Source organism: Maniola jurtina, chromosome 21, assembly GCF_905333055.1.
Source record: "Maniola jurtina chromosome 21, ilManJurt1.1, whole genome shotgun sequence".
Lineage (NCBI taxonomy): Eukaryota > Metazoa > Arthropoda > Insecta > Lepidoptera > Nymphalidae > Maniola > Maniola jurtina.
Window position 1 is genome coordinate 10,720,649 of NC_060049.1, and position 22,274 is coordinate 10,742,922.

Here is a 22,274-nt window from a genome sequence, read left to right on the forward strand (position 1 = left end):
CGACACTCGAAATCTATCAGTGTTTTTGAGAAACCTTGCACTAAGCCCGGACTTCATTACTACTTGAGCTGGAGGGTCATTACGGCCGACGGCGCGGTCCGCAGCGTCGAAACACTGTATTTCACTGAGACTTACTTAAATCGAGAAAAAATCACCATGATTTTTCCCGAATAGCATTTTAACGCTAATGACTGTTTACTGCATTTTCTTCGATTTATACTTATCTTGTCCTAAAAGGGAATAAATTGGGATTTACGGATCTAAGGAATTCTTTCGTTTTATCATTGAACAAGTCAGACGAGATTAAAATTACAATAAGATTGAGCTTTCATTAAGACATTGTTTCTATCAGACATGCCTTCTCTTTATGATATGGCCAACACATGATCATTTAAAATTTTAAACTCAGTTTTGATTGCTACTTTGACATACAGTTGAAAATCGGCATATCGAAAAGACGCGGAGATCTTTAAAATATGCAGACGCCGCGCCGTTAGGCCAAAGTAAACAGCGGCTTCGTTTGAGTTGTTATCAAGAGAGACGTCGCGCTGCGATTTTGTGTTACTCTGCTGATGTGCATTCCGCCTTCGTAGAAAAAAAAAGTTAGTTCAATCTACTAATTGATTAGATGGACATAGGACATCATACCGAGTGACGTGGAACCGTTGTATCCAGGCGGTGCAAAACCGTGACGTATGGAAGTCCCTACAAGAGCTATGTGTCCAGCAATGGACGTCGCTGCTTGACGACAAAGACAAATTTTGCCTTGCAATAAAAGCAAATCTGCCCCAACTTATATGAGACAGGAAGAAATAAGCATTCAGATAAAGTATCTTTACCCCAAGGAGAGCCGTCCCACTATTTATTCGTATAGTGAGGGATAATGGATGGAGTGGCATTTAATCTTCCCCGGGGAACCTCTTATCGGAGATATATAGCATCTCTTAGATACCTTCTAGACATAAATGTTGACGTAATCTAACAGATTTTATAAAAAAAGAAAAAGGGATGCTATTTTTTTTAGCAGGGAGCATAGTGAAAAGGATAGCATCTCCTTTGGTTCTATCAATCTAAAAGATTTTAAAAAATGAAAAAACTCATGTTTATGTTCGTTTCCGGAAGGAACTGTGGGCAGTGAAATGGGTAGCACTACAGCATGTCACAGTTCACTCTGATCATGCCCTGTTAGTATAATTAAGTTACAGTTTGGTCCAGTATAGTCCAATTTGTATTATTGAGCCACAGGTCCTTTGAACCCCAAACAAACAAACCGAACCGCGAAAACAAGGCAAATGCTTCAATAAAAAGGGTTATCTTAAAAGCATTAGAAGATTTAGCGGTCCGGGATGAAAATACGGATACAAAACTTAGGTGATATACGGGCTTGTGTGTGAAAACCGATCAGGATATGAGTTTATTAACTTGCTAAATCTACCCCCAGAGTAGTTCATATGCACTACTCTAACTTGTATTTAAAAAAAATTGACTGACTTAAAACTATTTCTAGAACATTATTCCAACAAAGTATGCGTGTCGACTGAAAAAGAAGTCTTCAAGCGTTGCCTTTGTGTTGGTACATCACAGGCTGCTTTGTGCAGTCAAACAAAATATGCGCCAGGGAAAATTGCTTCAAGTTCTTTTGTATCGGAACTTTTATATTTTTTTCAATTTTTTGTTTTTGTGAAATCTACTTGACTACAATCATGCATATTTTATTGCCGTGACTTACACTCTACACGGTGCATGTACTCGTAACCTGTGAAAGTGCCCCACGCATAATACTTGTGCGTGTAGAAATTATAGGTAGATATGATTTCAGATCTAGGCTTGATAAGTAGTATCCATTTTTAGATGTATCAGGGTTTTAAAGTCATTCCCTCTCATAAATCTAACGAAATTTTGCTTCAACAAAAAAGATACTGCAAATATTTTCCTAAAAGAGATCCATCGCAATGGATTTTTTCCTGCGAAGTTTTAATTCATGATTAAATTTTGAATAGCAAGACTTTTTGTGCAAATGTAGCAATGTTTGAAAAGCGATATGAAATATGAACATTAACATTTGCGGTCTCATATTATATTTCACGCACGAGACTGCCATATTTCGCTCTCCACTGATAAAGCCGTGTAAATATCCTTTTAACATAAATTTTCGTCAAAAATAAAAAATGGGGTTAACGTGCCTTCTACCCAATATGCGAGGCGTTCGGCCAAGAACATATTTCACTACAGAAGAGTTATGTTAGCGCCTATTTGGTCGGAATCGGCTTGCGTTCGCTACAACGTTTCGTTTATGCATTCCTGGTACATTTCTTGCATATTTACAATTTTATTTGAACTTTAGGAGACTAACCTATCGTAGTCACACTTACCCCAGAATAAAATAACATTCAAGCTACGCGGAATATAAAAACATCTGTACATAGTCGTAATATCACTGATATTATACATCGGTAACCGCCAAATCCCAAATAACGCTGGAAAACTTATTTCAACCAGAGAAAGGCATCTCAAAGCCTCGGGAATCTCTTGTAAAGAATCCTTTTCGCCTATATCGTATCAATAAATCTGCATACGTTTCCCTTTTGCGATCCCGAAACTTGGATTTCCTTTAGTTGTCCGATTTATTTGACATCGCTTGCTTTATGTATAGAGTATGGAAATATTATATCGAATATTGAAATTATTACAAAATGGAGGGCGACCTTAATAAAGTTTTGCTATTTTTTTCACTCGTACTACACTCGGCGTCACAAAAATCGCACCTGTCTGAAAATAAGGATTTAACCGATAATATCCCCAAGCCAGTACATCTAAGCCAAACAATATTGATATCAATGCAAAGGACGTTTAACAACCTTTTCTCAAACAATAGTTACATTTCAAAAACAATATAAACCTTCTGAATACGGTACGTTAAAGAAAATGTTGCGAAAATTCTCATTATAGGGACCACGACTTGTAGGACCTTCCTGGGCTATAAAAGGGCCAGTATAAGTAAAAAAAGGGTCATTCGCCATCCAGACGTTGAAGAGAACACACGTGAACACTAACCGCAAGAAAACTACCCCTCAAGATGGACACTACTGCTGAAGAAGCTGCTCAAGTGGTTGCACTACTCCGATCAGGTATGCGACAATGCGATGTGGCACGGCAACTTAATTTGAGTCGTTTTGCCGTGCGGCGCGTATTCCGACGGTTTCAAGAGACTGGAGGCTACATCCGGAGGCATGGATCAGGACGACGACGCTGCACAACTGAAAGAGACGACCGCTTTATTGTGACGTCTTCTTTGCGCAATCGATTCCTTAATGCCGTTGAGCTGCAACAGCAGCTCCGAGAAGTTCGCTGAACTACAGCGAGCACGTCTACGATTAGAAGAAGGTTGCGAGAGAAGAAAATTGCGGCCCGCGTGCCTGCTAGGGCTCCGAAATTAACCGCACAGCATCGCAGGGAAAGGTTGCAATTCGCCCGTGAGCATATCAACTGGACCCTCGATCAATGGAGGGCTGTACTCTTCTCAGATGAGACAAGAGTATCTTTATTTTGTAATGACGGGCGAAAGAGAATGTACAGAAGACGAGGCGAACGATTTTTTGCTCAGGCTTGCATAGAAGAAACCGTAGAATATGGAGGGGGATCGTGCATGTTCTGGGGTGGCATATCAATTGACGGAAAAACCGAACTTGTGTGTGTTTCCTGGACTGGAGGAGCTCGTGGACAAGGATCGCTGACTGTTCATCGGTACATAACGGAGGTTCTGGACGAGCATGTGGTCCCATATGCGGGTTTTATTGGCGATGGGTTCACCTTAATGCATGATAACGCTCGTTGCCACACCGCACTGATTGTACGCGATTACCTACAAGAGGTTGCGATTCCAGTTATGCAGTGGCCGCCCAGAAGTCCAGATCTTAATCCGATAGAGCACCTCTGGGACGAGTTCAAACGTCGAGTACGGTCACGTGATCCTGCCCCCAACGACCCTCCAAGACCTTCGAGATGCTCTCATAGCGGAATGGGCTAGAATTCCTCAAGAATTCGTCGTGCGGCTCATTCGATCCATGAAAGATCGAATGGAAGCTGTAACAATGGAAGGGGGTAACACTAAGTTTTGAGTTTAATTTAATAAAGGTTTATTTTTATTTTTTCTGTGTAACTTATTGTCTGTTTCTGTTTGTCATTTTTTTCCTTAATAAAAGTTCTTTTAATTTTTCACAATCAACTTGTTTTTTTAAACACTGATACAAGTTTTTTTATGGTCAATATTTACCAACCTTTATAAACCTTTTGAATAAATATCATTACAATACCATTACCCTGATAAACCGGGCCTAAAACTGATTTGAATCTATTTTTTCAATAGGTGCGATTTTTGTGACGCCGAGTGTATTTAACTATAATCTAGTGATTATGCAAAGAAGACCATTGACAAAGAATCAATATTTTCTGAAAAGGCGAAAAAGTAGTTTGTGGAAACTGCGTGGAATTTACACGTAGAAAAATATGTAAAATAAATCTAAGAGCTACATATCAGGGTCGTGACTTGGTAGCTCAATTGGCATGAAGATATTGTCGGTCAGTTATATTGTTCTCCTTTTGTTTCTCAATTATTGGTCTGCAATTTTTGTGTGAAGCAGCAATAGCCTAGTAGTTAAGATCGTCGCGTCGGTCTCCTATTCGAAGCGGGTTCGGGATTCGACCCCGGGCACGAACCTCTAATTTTTCAGAGCTATGTGCTTTAAGTATCCTTTACTTTAACAGTGAAGGAAAAACATGGTGAGGACTATGGCCGAAACCTTCTCATTTTGAAAGGAAACCTGTTCTGGTTAGTGGATCTGGCCGTGGGTTGTAATGATGATGAATCTTGCATCTGTTGCCCATCTACATAATTATTCGTATTCAATAAGTAATTAAACTACCACTTTCATAAGTTACGCTAATGTACTTGGGCAGAAACCGTAGTTTTGAAAGGCGCAAAATATCTTAGCCAATCATAGCCCGCGTTCTTCCGCTATTGGCTAATGTCTGCGAGCCATGTTTTGTACGCGCGAATCATGAGCAAGATAGCACGAGTCTCAGTTGTTCTTGTGTTTAAAATCTTAGCAATACGGTGTGTATGAAAATAAAAAATAATAAAAAATAAATAAATCCAATGAGGATTTTTTTTTTCTCTTCTGGCTTTACAAAGATTAGCCAATGTCAAGTTTTTAGTTATTTACAAGTTAGGGAAACTATATAAGTATGGACTTCATCTGTGCCGGCGCCCGCCGATATACGCGCGGCGCCCCTTTAGAGCGCTTCCCAGTCAGTTTCACCACCAAAAAACACCAGTGAAACACAAAAAACACTCCAAAAAGGCTCCGAACGCGCGCCAACTAACGCCACCACAGACGAAATCCTGTCATTGGATTGTACATTAGATTTAAGATAGCGTTAGGTTGCGCTTCGCTGGGCAAAGGAATGTTGCCGATGCGACTTATAAAAGTGGTATTACCTACTGTAGCTATATTTATTATAATGTGTTTTATTGTCGCAGGCGATAGTACTGCCGCCGCTCGCCCGGTGGCCGTATGAAAGCGGGTTCACATTCACCACGTGGTTTCGCCTCGACCCCATCAACTCGGTCAACATCGAGAGGGAAAAGCCGTATCTATACTGGTAACTATTGTTTTCTATGCTTCACCGTTAGAGCCAGTGCATACAGAGTGGAATAGAGCCTAGGTCTTTTTGATAACAACTTAGACTTTGACGGAAGGTTGAGATTGGTATACTGAAAATAAAATGTGGTGAAACTGTGGCGTATAAGCTCGCCTGGATTCCTTTTACCTATTCTAAAGTAATTAAGCTTTAGAATTGTTACAAGTCGGCGTAGTTTTATAGAGCTCCTTAGATTATATTTTTTCCGTGTAGCCAGTACCTACAGCATTTACTTCGCCGTCTTTAGCCCTATGCCTAAGGCCATTGTGTACTGGGAAACTAGAAAATGGAAAATTGTAACACGGATTAGTTAAATCTTTGTTTATTGGCAGTGAAATAACTTAGAGTAGACTGATTTTATTTGTGAGTTATGTATGAAACGATTTTCTCAAAATTATCTCTTATAAAAATTTGTCAGCTCTCGGTAGTAAATATTTTAGTGTTAGGAAAATATTGCTATGGTTCCTTAAAACAAACTAGTTCTACATTAAGATGAAGCATCTTCTCTAGTCTAGTTTTCAAAATGAACCTTATACTTATGAATTAGGGTACAATATCGCACATAAAGCGAATATAAAGCGGTTAACGAAGATGAACGTTAACTCAAGAGAGCTTTTAGGCTAAAAGTACTGTCGGTAATGTTGACGAATAGCGAGATAACTTGCTGTTGAGAGCGTGGATTAATAACTTAAACGAAATATGAGTAATTTAAGCCTCGTATACAATGGTGCAGCCTTGACTTGAGAAAAACTGGAATGCCCAAATGGATACGACCGCCTAAAGTTAGGGATTCCTTGGTGAGTATCCGTTCAGCTACGCCTCGGGTACAAGCGATATAACAGCAACAAAATGCAGTATAACGCCTCGCAGTCTTCGATCACAAATTCTGTGATCGCAGTACGCAGTGCCTTCGTGAATTTAAAATTTTCCTGTTATTGTGAGTCTGTTGTATGTAGACGTCTCTAGTGTTACAATTAATATAAATGCGAAAGTGTACTTGTTTGTCATTTGGTCTTTCAATGATGCCGCAACGGAGCAATAGATCAGAGTTATTTTTTGCATGGGTATAGGTAGTTAAAGACCAGGGGAGTGAAATTTTAAAAATAATCTACACGGGCAAAGTCGCGGGCGTCAGTTAGTTAAGTTATAGGCATAGACGGGCAAACGTCAAATAAAAGGAAAACATATTTTCCCCGTATTGATGGAAAAAGTACTATTTTTTTGTCGTTCATAAAAAGATGTTTAAACATTGAACTAATTTAGTTCCTAATACCTCTATGTAAGGGCTATTTCAATAAAAAACTTTTATGAACCCGTCAAAATTATTAATACGGCACTGGGCATAAGTTTATTTGTTTATTTGTTCATAAGTTGTAAATGATGGTCCAGTAACAAGCTGTTGTTGCTTTGAAGTCCGGGAAACATTTACAAAATGTACGTAATTTTACCAAAACTGAATACAAATGCTAACTTTAAAGTTTGGAATGTATAGAATTAATGTAGAGTCTAGTTTAATTTGACTTGTTACTCACTCGCCAATATACAGGGTGGTCAAAAAGTCGTGGATCAAACGCAATAGGGAGATAGAGGAGGACATTTCCAGCAAAAAATATTTCTATAGCATGGCCTTATTTAAATTGCCCTAAGAGTTATGAATATTTTTGAGATTTTTAACAAAATACCAGATTCTCTTACAATTAGACTAATTTTAAAAAAATGAGATAAAAAATAATAAAACAAACGATGCAGTGTCATTACTAGATAATGTATCAGCACTACAAACCTTCTATTGAGGCTCTGGGTGCCAAATTACAAGAGGAATTAATTTTTTTCCAAAACTTTTAAAGCGTTACCAAAAATTAAATGTCACTTTAAAAGCGCACTGTGAAAAAAAAATGTACTACGGAAAAGTGACCCTGTATCAGTAAAACTTGCTGATTTAATGCCAATTTAAATGAGGTATAACACATTACTCTTTGTTTCGTAATTCTGGTATTGTAATTGTTTTTTCATATCAAGGTGCAAATTTCAGTAGATTAGTTTAATTCAAAATAATTTTGAAGATTATCATGCTGCTAGTTAAACTGCTAGTTTTTTGTGCGTTGGAATGCTAGAAACATCACTGTGCTTGTCACACTTAAAATTTGTGAAAAGAACAGAAACTGTTCACTACCACCACGTGCCAGAACTACCCAGAACGCCCTCTTTTCTAGGAAACAAAAGGATAAAAAAACTATGCCTCTTTCACATCCTTCCTTATTCCAACAATGCAAATAGAAATGATGATTAGTGTGAACGAGAGGCATAGTTTCTTTATCCTTTTGTTTCCTAGAAAAGATGAACTACTTGCAAGACGGGCGTTCTGGGTAGTTCTGGGTGGTTCTGGCACGAGGTGGTAGTTGAAGAGTTTCTATTCTTTTCACAAATTTTAAGTGTGACAAGCACAGTGATGTTTCTAGCATTCCAACGTACAAAAACTAGCAGTTTCACTAGCAGCATGATAATCTTCAATTTTTTTTTGAATTAAACTAATCTACTGAGCACCTTGATATGAAAAAACGATTATAATACCAGAATTACGAAACAAAGAGTAATGTGTTATACCTCATTTAAATTGGCATTAAATCAGCAAGTTTTTCTGATACAGGGTCACTTTTCCGTAGTACATTTTTTTTTCACAGTGCGCTTTTAAAGTGACATTTAATTTTTGGTAACGCTTTAAAAGTTTTGGAAAAAAATTAATTGCTCTTGTAATTTGGCACCCAGAGCCTCAATAGAAGGTTTGTAGTGCTGATACATTATCCAGTAATGACACAGCATCGTTCGTTTTATTATTTTTTATCTCATTTTTTTTAAATTAGTCTAATTGTAAGAGAATCTGGTATTTTGTTAAAAATCTCAAAAATATTCATAACTCTTAGGGCAATTTAAATAAGGCCATGCTGTAGAAATATTTTTTGCTGGAAATGATCTCCTCTATCTCCCTATTTCGTTTGATCCACGACTTTTTGACCACCCTGTATAAGGACTTTGTAAACTGGTGCGGGATAGCGAGCATTATATTACATTTCGATTAGTTCCACCAGGGCGGCAGCAGATAAAAGCTTATCTGGCTTAGTGCCGATGGACAGAAGTGTGCTTTGGCATTAATTAACTAAATGCACCCAACGCCAGTCCGTTCCGTTACGATTCACTTTGCACGGGGATATATTGGAATAGGGAATGATTTGCAAATTGCTGCTCGAAATGTTACAGTAGGTATTAACTGGTCTTGTTGGAGTTAATGGCTGATACGAAAATCGAATGCAGTAATAATAATAATCATCAAGATTATTATGAATGCCTGAAGATGTAAGATTTCTAGTTAGTGACAATACTGACTAATACTCAGGGCCTTTTCAGTGCGACGCGGATGGCCTGCGCGGACGTCCGCGGCGGACGGTGGAGTGTATGAAACCTCAACAGCGCGTTCAGAGCGACGCGGAGCTGTCCGCGTCGCGGAGTTGTTTAGGTTTCATACATTTTGCCGTCAGTCGCGGGCGTCCGCGTGGGTCGTCCGCGTCGCACTGAAAAGGCCCTCAGGATGTCGCGTCGTCCGCGTGGAATTAAGTTATTAAAAATCTCATTGAAGTTTGTCAAAACTGTTTCTTAACAACTTGTTTGGGGGGGTGGGGAGCTATGTTTTAGGGAGAACTGGTGTGGAATATCTCAAATAATAATAATAGGTCAGCGGTTTAAGCAGTTGCTCGTTGATATTTTCAGGCAGTCGTGTCCTACTTTTGAATATACGAGTAGGTACCTATCTTCTTCTTCTTCTCTCTGGGCTGGTTTCCGCACTTAAACGTTTCCGTCTGTTGTGCGTGTGTTGCCCCTCCCCGCCGAAGTCTTCACTCCAGCCATCCAAGCTCCAAATTAGGTAGGTACCTATATTGATTAACACTTCTCGATAACTCCTATTGAAGGTTAAAGTTAGCGTTATCTTTTAATTCAATTTGATGAATCAGAGTTTTTCTGACTAGTCTGATTTGGACGCTGCACTGGCTGGCCGTTTTCCTCAGGCGATAATATTGACACTTACTTATAACTTCAGCGTTAGAGTTGGGTGCTTCGTGCTAGGCCTGCAGAGCACTACTAAACATAAGGGTTTTTCTGCTCATTGGAATTTGAAAAGGCTAGCTAACAACACTACCTATATCCTAACTGTTGCGATTTTCGATTTCAGTAAAATATTGTACGTTTCGGTCAAATAAACCAAACAGGAGATAAGTACCGCTTTTAATTATCCATTAAACAGCAAATTGCATGGAAAGCTAAACCGATCAGTGACTGTTTAGTATGCAATGAATTTCAAATAGGACATCTCTGAATAAATAATTTACTATTTATCAGTGAATGTGACTGGTTCAATTCAAATGGATCAGTTTTCTATTTTAAATATTTTGACCCCCAACCCAAAAAGAGGGGTGTTATGTAAGTTTGACGTGTATATCTGTGTATCTGTCTGTGGCATCGTAACTCCTAAACTAATGAACCCATTTTAATTTAGTTTTTTTGTTTGAAAGGTGGCTTGATCGAGTGTTCTTAGCTGTAATCCAAGAAAATCGGTTCAGCCGTTTGAAAGTTATCAGCTCTTTTCTAGTTACTGTAACCTTCACTTGTCGGGGGTGCTATAAATTTTTAATTTACACTTGTACACACATAGAAACACAAGCTTAGTCCACTATAAACTGCCAAAACAGACGTGCAAAAGCTACTACTATTTATATCGGAAAACTTAAAAGTTCTTACGGGGTTTTTCAGAACTTAAATCCACGCAGACGAACTTGGGGATTATCTAGTAAAAAATTAACTAATCTCGGATCATATGTATTATGAATCTACATATATACCTACATATAGAAAGAAAAACTTGCTGACAAATGGATTGACTGACTGAATGACCTATCAACGCACAACTCAAACCATTAGACGGATCCAGCTGAAAGTTATGCAAATAGCTATATTATGACGTAGACATGCGTTAAGAAAGGATCTTCGAAAATTCATCCCCGAAGGGGGTAAAATTGGGTCCGAAAGTGTAGATCACGTGGACGAAGTCACGGCCATAAGCTAAGTTTTATATCTATAATTGGTATTTATAATCCATCTAGTATTTGAAAATAACATTGACTTCAAAAAAGCTAGCATTTTTGTATCAACATTTAAAGCGAAAGTACATACTTCAATTTCTCTGTAAAAGAGATTGCGGCACTCAACCTGTCTAGTACCAAGTAGGATCGCACTAAACTTACACTGTATTTCTGTACATGCAATAACGTAGCTACGTGATTCAACTCTAAAGGGGTCTTAAGATTCTTGTAGCGGAGTGCAGGGGGATTTTACATCAAGACGTACTCCGAAACTTGTTCACGAAAAGCTTAAAGTGAGATTTAAAAAGTAAATTTCGTAATGCGACTTGTAGGATGGATAATGGATTGTACAAAATGGAGGAGAATTCATTAAGGGAATCTTATTAAATGCAAATCTTTCTTAAAGAATAGTTTTTTCTTATTGATTTTTCAATGTCATAGAATTGTTAATTAAATCAAGTTTAAACTGTTGTCTAGAATCTTCGGTTTGGTTGTTAGAATTTCGTAAGGTTTCCGTGCCCGAAGGGACCCTATATTTCTAAGCCTCCGCTGTCTGTCCGTCCGTCTGCCTATCTGTCAGCGGGCTGTATCTCATGATATGATTGTGTGTTTCTACTGCCCACATAACAACGAATAATAAAAATTTCGAATAGCCATTATACAAATTAAAAAAAAAAAATTAAAAAATACATAAGTAGTATCCTGAACGATGGTTCGGAACTCTTCGTGTGCGAGTCCGACTCACACTTGACCAATTTTTATTCTTTGGCATTATTGACAAAATATTTTGGTATGTCGCAGCTTCAAGACGAGCAAAGGCGTGGGATACACAGCACACTTCGTAGGCAACTGTCTGGTGCTCACATCCATGAAGGTCCGAGGAAAGGGGTTCCAACACTGCGTCAAATACGAGTTTCAGCCCAGGAGGTATTTTTTTGTCAATTTATAGACTAGCGCTTGGCTGCAAACAGATCTGCTGGCAAGTGATGATGCAGGCTAAGATAGAGCGCGCTTGCCTAGAGTAAAATGGCAAGTCAGGAAGAAGCCGAATTACATTCATCAATCAGAGTTGCTACTTGCTAGCGTAGTTTAACAGTCATTTTGACAGTTGCAGTCACCTCTTTCAGGTTGATATTCTGTTGCTATCATAAATATATGTTGCAACATGAATAGCCATGTGATCAATGTGCCCCTTGGCACGAAAGTCGTTTTCATAAATTAAATGTGGTGAAATACATCGGATAGCAAAATATCTAGATACATGGAAATTTGAAATTCCATCTTGATCGTGATTATACGTGTGCGCCGGATCGTGTCAATGCTCGCTAAATCACAATTAATCTATGATGGATTGCTTTTGAATAGCAAACCTCAGAGTAGTATCCATTGGGTATGATTCACAACTGGTTCCGAATGATCTTCCTATCAAGAAGAACAGCTACGAGAATTCAGCGTCGAGTAGTTATCTCTTTTGTATGATGCCACGTAGAACCTAATTGGATTCTTGAGGATATTGTTTGAGTGTTTGGAAAAATGTGATACCTAACTTGTGAGTTGTGCCATACCTAATTGTAACCTATTCGGTTTTCTTTTACAACATACATTAGCTTCAATTAAGTAATATTTAATCCATAAACGGAACGAAAATTGGTAGTTAACCGAATTATTGAACACCTATTTTTTTTTGCTTGTATCAGAACATTGGAGGACTCTCAAGATCGTTACGTGTTGAGGGCGCTCTTTTAATTTTCTGGTCTGGTATGGTCATAATTTGAATTTGGCCATGTTGTGTGCAGATGGTACGCGATAGCAGTGGTGTACATATACAACAGGTGGACGAAGAGTGAGATCAAGTGCTTGGTGAACGGCCAGCTCGCGTCTAGCACGGAGATGGCGTGGTTCGTCTCCACAAATGACGTAAGTTTGAAATTGTTATATGATTAGTTGTCTCGTTCTTCCGCACCTCTAATTTACTCTCACTGTAAGATAAGCGTTTTCATAGTAAGCCTCATGAAAAAACCTCTGATCCTTGTGTTGGTTGGTATAACTTCGATTAAATCTCGTTGGCACCTGAGAAGTTACCCAAAGTTGACTCATTGCATCACGACTTGTGGACAAGTTTGAATCCACTGTACTCGGTACGTGCTACGCTTGCGACAGCTTCCTTTCATCTCACAAGAGTACAAGTTCTACGAGTAAGTATCGCATTTTGTCGGCTGTTACTGGCCGTTGCATACTACATACTAAGTTACATACTAAGTTGTTTATGAATTCCTTAGGATGTTTTATTCCAAAACCAAGATATTAAACTATGTACCAAGAAATACATAATTCATGGGGGTACCTTTAACTTTTCTTATAAGGAGAAAAGGGGTTCTTCCCTCATAAGTACAATTTCTTGTAACTTTCTTGGAATACCAAGCGCTTATAAGTTGTGAGGAGTTCTACTTTCAATGCTTACAACGGCCAAGGGTGCAACCCTTATAATAAAAACATTTAGCTCATTCGATTCGGTTATACAAGTTATGGGGAGTTAAGATATTCATAAATTTATGCCCGCTAAATAGACATCTTACCATTTGTTTTTATCCCAAGTGATGAATGATGATAATTCAAATGTAAACACAGTAGAGGGGAAATTAGAGGAGATGCTTGTTTATACTGAACTTGTCTACAGGAGTCAGAACCCTTTTTCGGTCGACCCGTTTTTATTTCGGTAATTGTGTGTGTATGATTTGATAAAAATGACCGCGATCCTTAAATGTTAGGTCCCTCTGTAAACGTAGTGTAAATATAAAGAAAACACCATATCACCGTGGGGTACAGAGGCAATGAGCGATTCAAAGAACACCGAGTCAATTTGGAGAAGACTTTATTGTTCACTTTGCGCCCAAAAACGGAGGAATTTAAACAGCAGTTTGAGTAAAGGCGGGTTCGCTAAAAATGACCACGATCCTGTAAATATTGGGCTCTTGTATGAACGTAGGGTAAACGTGAAGTGAAAGCTATAACATCGTGGGGTAGACATAATGAGCGCTTCGAAGTGCACCGAGCTAATTCGGAGAAGGCTTTAGTATTCACTTTGCGTCAAAAGCGGAGGAATTTAAACAGAAATCGAGCATGTTTGCGTCGAATTCATAGAATATGTACCTTTATCTACATAGGATGAGCTGGGTGACTGATTCATCAAAGTGCAGCTTAAATCTGAGTCTAGAAACTTGTCATTTTGCATGTAACTTTTGCTCAGTAACGTAGACCCTCTCTATTATTTTATATGTATGGATAAACACAGCTTAAAGATACTTCATGGGGTGACATGGGTGAAAAGTCGGCTGAACCAACTTTATTTATAACCGACTTCAAAAAGGTGGTGGTTCTGAATTCGGCATGTTTTGTGTGGATCAGTCGTTCGAGTATTCAGGTGCTACGACCGTACGACCGTAAAGCTTGCTGGTCCGCAAACGCCAAGACTGTATGTTTTTTACACTGTAGATGAATTTTGATCTTACTTTCTTGTGCAGCCCTTCGACAAATGCTACATCGGCGCCACTGCGGAACTGGACGAGGAGCGTGTGTTCTGTGGACAGATGGCCGCTATCTACCTCTTCGGAGAGGCCCTCACCACGCATCAGATCTGCGCCATGCACCGATTGGGACCTGGTTATAAGGTGCGCTCATAGTATTTCTTTCAAAGAAATAATATAGTTTTTAAGCAAAACTTTTGGTATCACGTAAAAAGGCCTCCGACCTGCTGTTGTATCCTTTTGAGGTGTTTAAACGTGACAGAAATTGTACTTACTTTTCTGATAAACTTTGGAAGATATAAATATGTAAGAAAACTATGTAAGAAATTCTAACATATTTTTAGACTTGATGACTAAAAGTATATCCACCGCGAAGGAAGCTAAGTTAGTATATTGACTTAGTCGTACTATCTTGCATCTTAACTCTTAACATTATTATTTTGCTCGTCGTGGTGGAAAATATAAGAAGACTTATAAACAAGTAAAAGAAGAAGAATAGTTAAAATAAGTTAGCGCTAGCTTAGCTTCGCTCACAAATGGAGTTCCGCTTTGAAGTAGGTAATTGTATATGATACTTATTTTAAAAAGAATGCTGTTGATCTTTTAATGTGTTTTGTTTCCCGCTAACCTTTGGAACACAGAGTCAATTTCGTTTCGACAACGAATGCAACATCAGTTTGCCGGAGAACCACAAAAGGGTGAGCGAGACGAACGCTCCCAAGCTTGACGCTGAAATGCCTCCCCTTCTCGACAATCCTGAAATGCCCCAAAACCCAGAACCATTCCAAATTCCTGAACCGAAAACACCCGAGCCCGCTTCGCAAGATGAAGATACCCAGGCGACAGAAACGGAAGGAGCTTCAGTAGTCGTTAAAGAAGATGCTACGCCGCGCGGGCGCCGAATGGCTGACGAAGCGCGCGAAGTTGCCGCAGCGCATGCTTCCCTGCTCGTAGATATTGAAGCATGCAAGCGTGTAAGCATGTCGCGCCGCTCGCTCTTATTAAGTTTTTAAACATGTTTTGTCTCGCTTTCTGTAAAACGACAAAGCATTTTAGTTCCTTGAAGACCGACTTACTTTTACAGTATTTGGAATATGCACCAAACATAACGCGATAGTTGCAGGATTTGTCGATCTTTTGACAGTCTTCTACTACTGTATCTGTATCGTAGTGTTACAAGTTTGGTGCTAAGATCTGGGGTCATTATGGTTATAAATATTGTAATCATCTGAACCAGTAATTAATTGACCCAGTTTTTGCGGATTTATTTCTCGTTGTCTTTAATGGACTAGAATGTTTTTCTTTCGCACATCACCACGCATTGTGTTAATAACACTATAGCTTGTTGTTACTGTTTTGTCTGTGGTGCCAGGGTCAGTTTCGATTCGATGCCGAGGCTCGCGTCCCGCTGCCGATGACCGAGGTGCGTGTCGACAAATACGGCGACCTCGTCCACGATCCAACTCAAAATGTTCACGACGTAAGATAATTACATAAAATATAGTAAAGGATCCTAACAAAAGGTTGAACGCAGACAATAACTTTCCGTTAACACTCTCCATAATTTATGGCGCCTTGGTACTTTTGTAGTCGAGTTAATAATTTCGCATGCGTAATTGTTTAGACTGGGTAGATTTTGTGGTGATTCTCCTTAAAAAGTAGGAATTCGTAATTAACTCCCGAGATAAATAAAGTCTCCACTCTGAGGCACATTAAAAACAACAAAGGACTGGAAAACGAACAAAAGATGTCTTTGAAGTTAATCCGACCAAAGCGCGACGATTCTGCGATAATTGTTTCGGATCTCTTACATTATGGTCGAGATAACGGTTTGTTTTGGCCATTTAACGTTATTTCAAATTCTGCTGGAATATTTCTCTTAAAATAATGAACTTTCGGGGGGAACATTTTTAAGATAAAAGCTAGGCATTTTTTAAAGTTTGACATACCTCTAATGAATAAATAACTTTTAGATGTATATATGTACTTGTGCACATCATCAAAATCTTCTACACTGGCTAAGGGCGTAAACATACTCGCACTTATTAACCCGCAACCCAATAAGAGGGGTGTTGTAAGTTATTACCCGTGACCACATCTTTTTTTTTTTTTTGCTCTCGTGAGGAAAATCCATCATGGATACCACTGACTACGGGGGAGCACAGTGGTTATGTCGGACTCCTACCGACTAAAAACCTCACGAAGTTCCACCCCACCTCTGATGACGGAGCACAAGGGACCGTAAACACCTCGTTACTCCGCCAGCGGATGTCTGCTTAAGCAGACCCACCACTGGGACACTACGTGCACCCAAACACCGTTAGAGGCATGCCGGAACCACAGCACGCCAACCAACCCGAGGACCACACTGTGAGCGACAGGCCACCCCGTGTCCATCACCCACAGGTCCTCCTGAGGGCTAGGGTTCGTGGGAAGGGCAATTCCCTTTCCACGTTCCCTATCCTCAACATCTCCCTCGCCCGTCACCAAACTGGACAGGCGAGAGACCGGTGGGGCACCCAGTGACTGGATGGGTGATGAAGCCCCATCAACAACCACCCAACACAGCTGCACCCTCCGCTCCTGGGGCTATGCCCCATGGGTGCGTCTACTGCGCCCTCTGCTAGGGACACCCAGAGGGACGCGCGGACAACACCCCCTCCCCGCACCCGTGACCACATCTGACTCAACGTTGCCTCGGATATATATTTTTTAATCTGTATACTAGCGCTTGGTTGCAATCAGACTTGCTGGCAAGTGATGAAGGAGCCTAAGATAGAGCGCGCTTTTCTAGAAGATGTTGGTACTATTATGATTATGCTAGATATGATTTTGGTCACAGAAAATTCTACGATATGATTTGAGTCATCACAATTAAAACAACCCTCGTGTAGCGCTCGGGTCGGAGATTGCTAATTTTTTTCAACCCTTACTTGGATACAATACTTTTTTGAAGTTATTTGTAACTTTGAGGACGAGTTTTCAAGACTTCCATTTGGTAAAGAAACCAAGTATCTCTTAAGCGAGCTTTTAACAAAAGTTGTTTATTAATTATATTACCTGTGCAAGTTAGAGGTAGGTACAAAGAGGACTGTTAAGATTAAGTGGTTAATTAATAACTCTTGAGAGCAAAGGAATATGTTAACTCCAGGTTTGATTTATATTCTTTAGCCGCTTCCAGCGAATTTCGGGATGTTTTTAAACAATTTTATTTAAGCGTCGCTTACGTACGTTTTCCAATTACTTTTAAGTTTGAATTTAATATTCAATCTGTCTGTAATCCGTCGAAAAATTATTTATTTTAGCAAATCCATTGAATCTATTTCTAAGCACGTCACTGAATCGATTCTTATGGACACACGAATTTCGTTCCCATTGTCAATACAATATTATGTGAACTTTAGCCTATTTTTATGCACTTCATAATTATTCCAAACGCTATTTTACGGGTCACTGTACGTCGAGCGAACAAATCTTGTATGCAATTCCCGACTTTATGCTGGAAACAATAAGAGTAAAATACAAATATAAATGGAGTGATACCCTGTTTATTAGACAGTAGTAGTTTTATGCAAGTCTCGACTTTATGATGGATACTTTAAGAGCCAAATTGTGGTTATAAAAAACGAATGTCGCCACATGTAACAGGAAGTAGAGGTTGTATTCTTCAAAGAGGCAGCGAGGGAAGGAAGCTGTCGTCGGAAGTGAGTTCCCCAGGAATACAGTAATTATGCGTTGGAACGAGCGCTGACGTGCGGTGTCCCTACCTTCCTGGTAGGCCTGTGGCATTATAAATGCCTTTTATATTCACTGTTTGCAGCTTATTTTTAAACTAGCGTGCTCTTACAAATAATAAACGTAAAATCTGTTCTATGACATTTTACTACATAGTTAATTTTACGAAGTGTCATTTTCATGTTATCGTTCTATGTAGTATGTTCCCCACTCCGGCTACGTTTGGATGCTTGTCTGATCAAATATTCGAATAGCCCTTTAAAAATGATATTAACTGTTTCGATATATTTCAAACAACAGCTCTTTTTAACCCCCAACCCAAAAAGAGGGGTGTTATGAGTTTGACGTGTGTATCTGTGTATATGTCTGTGGCACCGTAGCGCCTAAACGAATGAACCGATTCTGATTTAGTTTTTTTTTTGTTTGAATGGTGGTTTGATCGAGAGTGTTCTTAGCTATAATCCAAGAAAACCGGTTCAGCCGTTTGAAAGTTATCAGCTCTTCTCTAGTTACTGTAACCTTCACTTGTCGGGGGGTGTTTATTAAGTGTAATTTTTTTTTTTAATTTACACTTGTTATTGTAGTAAGTACGTAGTTGGGTTTCATTTTGCAGTGTTGAATAGAATGGGTCAACTTAGCCATTCCATGTGCTTTAGGTGCCTATCTAGTTAAGAAAGACAAGGGCTCTATCTTTACTGTTTTCTCAAAGGGTACTTCAGCGGCAAATTGCAAAAGCACTGAAGAAAAAGTTACCAATTTTATTTTGTTTCCGAAAATACACCTTTCCGTTTACATTAGGGATGTTAGATGTAAAGAAAAAGGCTTCCGTTCTCTTTCGGTAATATATTATCTAAAGCATTAGAACTCTCTACGGGGTTGAGAGGTAGAAAATGTTGATTGAAGGTTTTGCGACATCTGAAAAATTTATGGCGAGACACTCAAGAGTGACACCCTCTTAAATATTCATGATGTGTTGGTATCACGTTTGTTTTGTTTTCAGTTTATTTTGGAGCACTTTTTTCGATCTTGTCCCCCCCTTCACCATTTTACCACCGAACCGCAAGACGTCGGGCGAGTTTCCATCCTTATGTCGTTGACATTCCATCTACACGCACAAAACGTTTTGCGTCTGCATTCCTCATACGCATGGCTAAGGTTTGGAATACTCTTCCGCGATCTGTGTTTCCTACCAATTACAATCCCGGTATCTTTAAAACAAGAGTGAATAGGCACCTTCTAGGTAAACGCGTCTCATCTTAGACCACATCATCACTTTCCATCAGGTGTGATTGTGGTCAAGCGCTTACCTATAGTGAATAAAAATAAAAAAACTTAAGGGTAAGACCATGCTGCGACATTTCACCGCGCGATTTCCGCGGCCGTATATTCCAAATTCTTCTTTAAATTGGATGCTTCAGTGTTCAAAGGGAATGTAAATTCGTATCCTGGTAAAGTACTTCTGAGATTTCTTTATAAATACAATTCACATTATCACCCTGTTAGACGGTAGAAGAAATCTTGAACGCAAAGTATCGTGGAGATTTAAAAAAAGAAGAGCTACTTTATAAATAAAAATTGCATGAGTTAAATTAATTTTATATTTACGAATAATCTTTGTGAACCAACACTAGGTATGAATTAGTTAAAAAGTCAGACTAAGGCTTTCGTCCATAATTTTTTATTGAATATGGAACGAAAAAGTTAAATGCGAGAACTTCAAGCGTAGTTTTTTGATCAAGCGTTTCGGCAAATGGGATTATCATTAAAACTTGGTAATTAATTTTAAAAATTAATTATTCCGATAATGTATTCCGAGGTCACAGGAACTTAATATCTCCCGTCAAGCGTGGCTATCTCGTGAATAAAAGTATTTAACTAAATTTAATTCTTGTGTGTATAATTTTGTGCTTTGTTACCTTTGTACTCCAAATTAATGGACTTTCGAGTTTTTGCTTTTCATTTGCAAATTTCAAAATATAGGCTTCCAATATAGTTTGACAAAATGTAGGTTGAATGGTGGGTCGATATATATGTAGTAATATTGTACGTCGTACAGTAGGCACACATATAATTTATCATAGTAGGTTTGTTAAAATCGTATGTCATTAATTTTAAAATGTAATTATGTATGGTTTAGGATAGGACTCAAACAAATAAACCTACGTGTCAGTTAGGGGTCAACAACTACGTATGAAAATTGTATTTCTTTGTAATTTTGAATAAATAATAAACCTAAATATAAGGCTCTCGTGTACCCACACCTACCTTTTTTTTAAATATTACAGCAGTCTTTTTGTGCTGCTTGATAAATAATTGTTTTTACTACTTATTAATTTATTGAACTACTAGCTGATACCCGCGACTTCGTTCGCGTAGATGTAGGTTTTTAAAATTCCCGTGGGAACTCTTTGATTTTCCGGGATAAAAAGTAGCCTATGTGCTAATCCAGGGTATAATCTATCTCCATTCTAAATTTCAGCCCAATCTGTCCAGTAGTTTTTGCGTGAAGGAGTAACAAACACATACACACACACACACACACACACACACACACACACACACACACACACACACACACACACACACACACACACACACACACACACACACACACACACACACACACACACACACACACACACACACACAAACTTTCTCTTTTATAATATTAGTGTGATAACAGAAACAAGCTCGGTCAACAAAGAAATTGTTCTTATGTAAGAAAAATAATTTAGTATTTTATTTTGTTACGTGTGATACATGTAAGAAAATAAATAATTCTCAAAAATACAGTTAACTCCTTCTCTATTAATTTACCTAGAATCAAAATTTCATATTTAGTGTGAAGAATTCAACTCTCTCGCTATTATATATTTTAGTGGGCAACCTTCTTTAGGAGCTAATAATCCTAAACATCCTTATTGCATAGCCCCAAAGACTAGATAATATTATAATAATTATTCACGTAAAGATACCTACTAAAGCCACAGTAATTTGAGAACTTCGTCGCGGTGCATAATCTTGGGATAAAAAAGGCCTCCGACATTCCCCATTTTGCAATGAAATAACGTTCGCTGAATGCCTTAATATTATTGCCGTTACTAAGGGAAAATTCCTCTATTATGAGTATATTACATACGGGATTATCCCCACGTATGGGAACTCGTATTACGTAATTATGTAGGTAGGCATGACTTCAAAGGATTTTTCTTCTCTCGTAAATAAAAATATGAGATATGTGCTAGGTTTGTGCCGTATTTTTATTGGGATGCTTATTATTAAAGTCTCAGACGACAAAGTAAATAAGTTTTTTTGGTTTCATTTATAAACAACTACCTATAACCTGTTGCAGACTAAAGACTTAATCCTTCTCCTTCAGGAGTAGGCTGACGATGGGTCCATCATGGTGATTATAAAATATAAGAAACGAATGGTTTTGTCCAAGTGTGACCGCCGTCGTGAGGATGCCGCCCACAATCGGATCGTCTCGCGTCGCCTCGTGGAAATAGTGAATGCAGGGTTTAATTCTCAGTAGAGACTGCGGCGATCTCTATTTTCCAAAACTACTATCATTATTTTTTCACAACTTTTCTTCCATAACGCGAAGTTTGAAAGTTCCGCTGAGTGTGCCCGCCAAGTTGCTCCACACTCCACAGGCCAGCCATTAGTCCGAGTTTGCTGGATTTGTTTGCGCAGAGTCGACGCTTTAAATCACAAACAATACGCACGAAGTTTTCCGTCTCTAGCCATAATGTTTTATGATGGTGATTTGATTAGGATTGGAATTGTTTTGATTACGTATGAAATATGAATTTCTGTCACAATGAAATAGTTTAAAATGTTAATAAAAATAACACCCTCTTTTTGGGTTGGGGGTTAATAATTTATTAAGTAAATGAGTTTTATAAGTGGTGAGGAGTCTATTATGAAACTATTTTTTTTATACTTATATGAAAATAATTATAATGCCTTTGCACACAATTGTTTTTTTTTTTCTGTTTTCTTCTTACTGTGTTGTTATCCTTTACATGTGTTTTTGTGTGCAATAAAGTATTTCTATCTATCTATCTATCTATAATGATGATAATAATAATTATTATCATCATTAATAAGTTTAATTATTATACCTACTTACTTGAACAGCTCATGAGTAGGACATATTATGACAATGGAGACCTTTATTGGG

General features: G+C 38.5%; 1 protein-coding gene across 11 annotated transcripts in view; it reads left to right on the forward strand.

The window, feature by feature from the left end:
- The window catches only part of LOC123876254 (neurobeachin), a 507,523-nt gene that overhangs the window by 264,370 nt on the left and 220,879 nt on the right, over positions 1–22,274 (forward strand). For 8 of the 11 annotated variants that reach the window (XM_045922451.1, XM_045922447.1, XM_045922450.1 and 5 more), the window contains exons 6-11: positions 5,540–5,661; positions 11,631–11,756; positions 12,626–12,746; positions 14,351–14,497; positions 14,995–15,327; positions 15,726–15,833. In XM_045922451.1, the coding sequence (XP_045778407.1) occupies positions 5,540–5,661; positions 11,631–11,756; positions 12,626–12,746; positions 14,351–14,497; positions 14,995–15,327; positions 15,726–15,833 (957 nt within the window). The remainder of the gene's footprint in view (positions 1–5,539; positions 5,662–11,630; positions 11,757–12,625; positions 12,747–14,350; positions 14,498–14,994; positions 15,328–15,725; positions 15,834–22,274) is intronic. The other 3 variants (XM_045922452.1, XM_045922457.1, XM_045922456.1) reach the window with 3 other exon arrangements.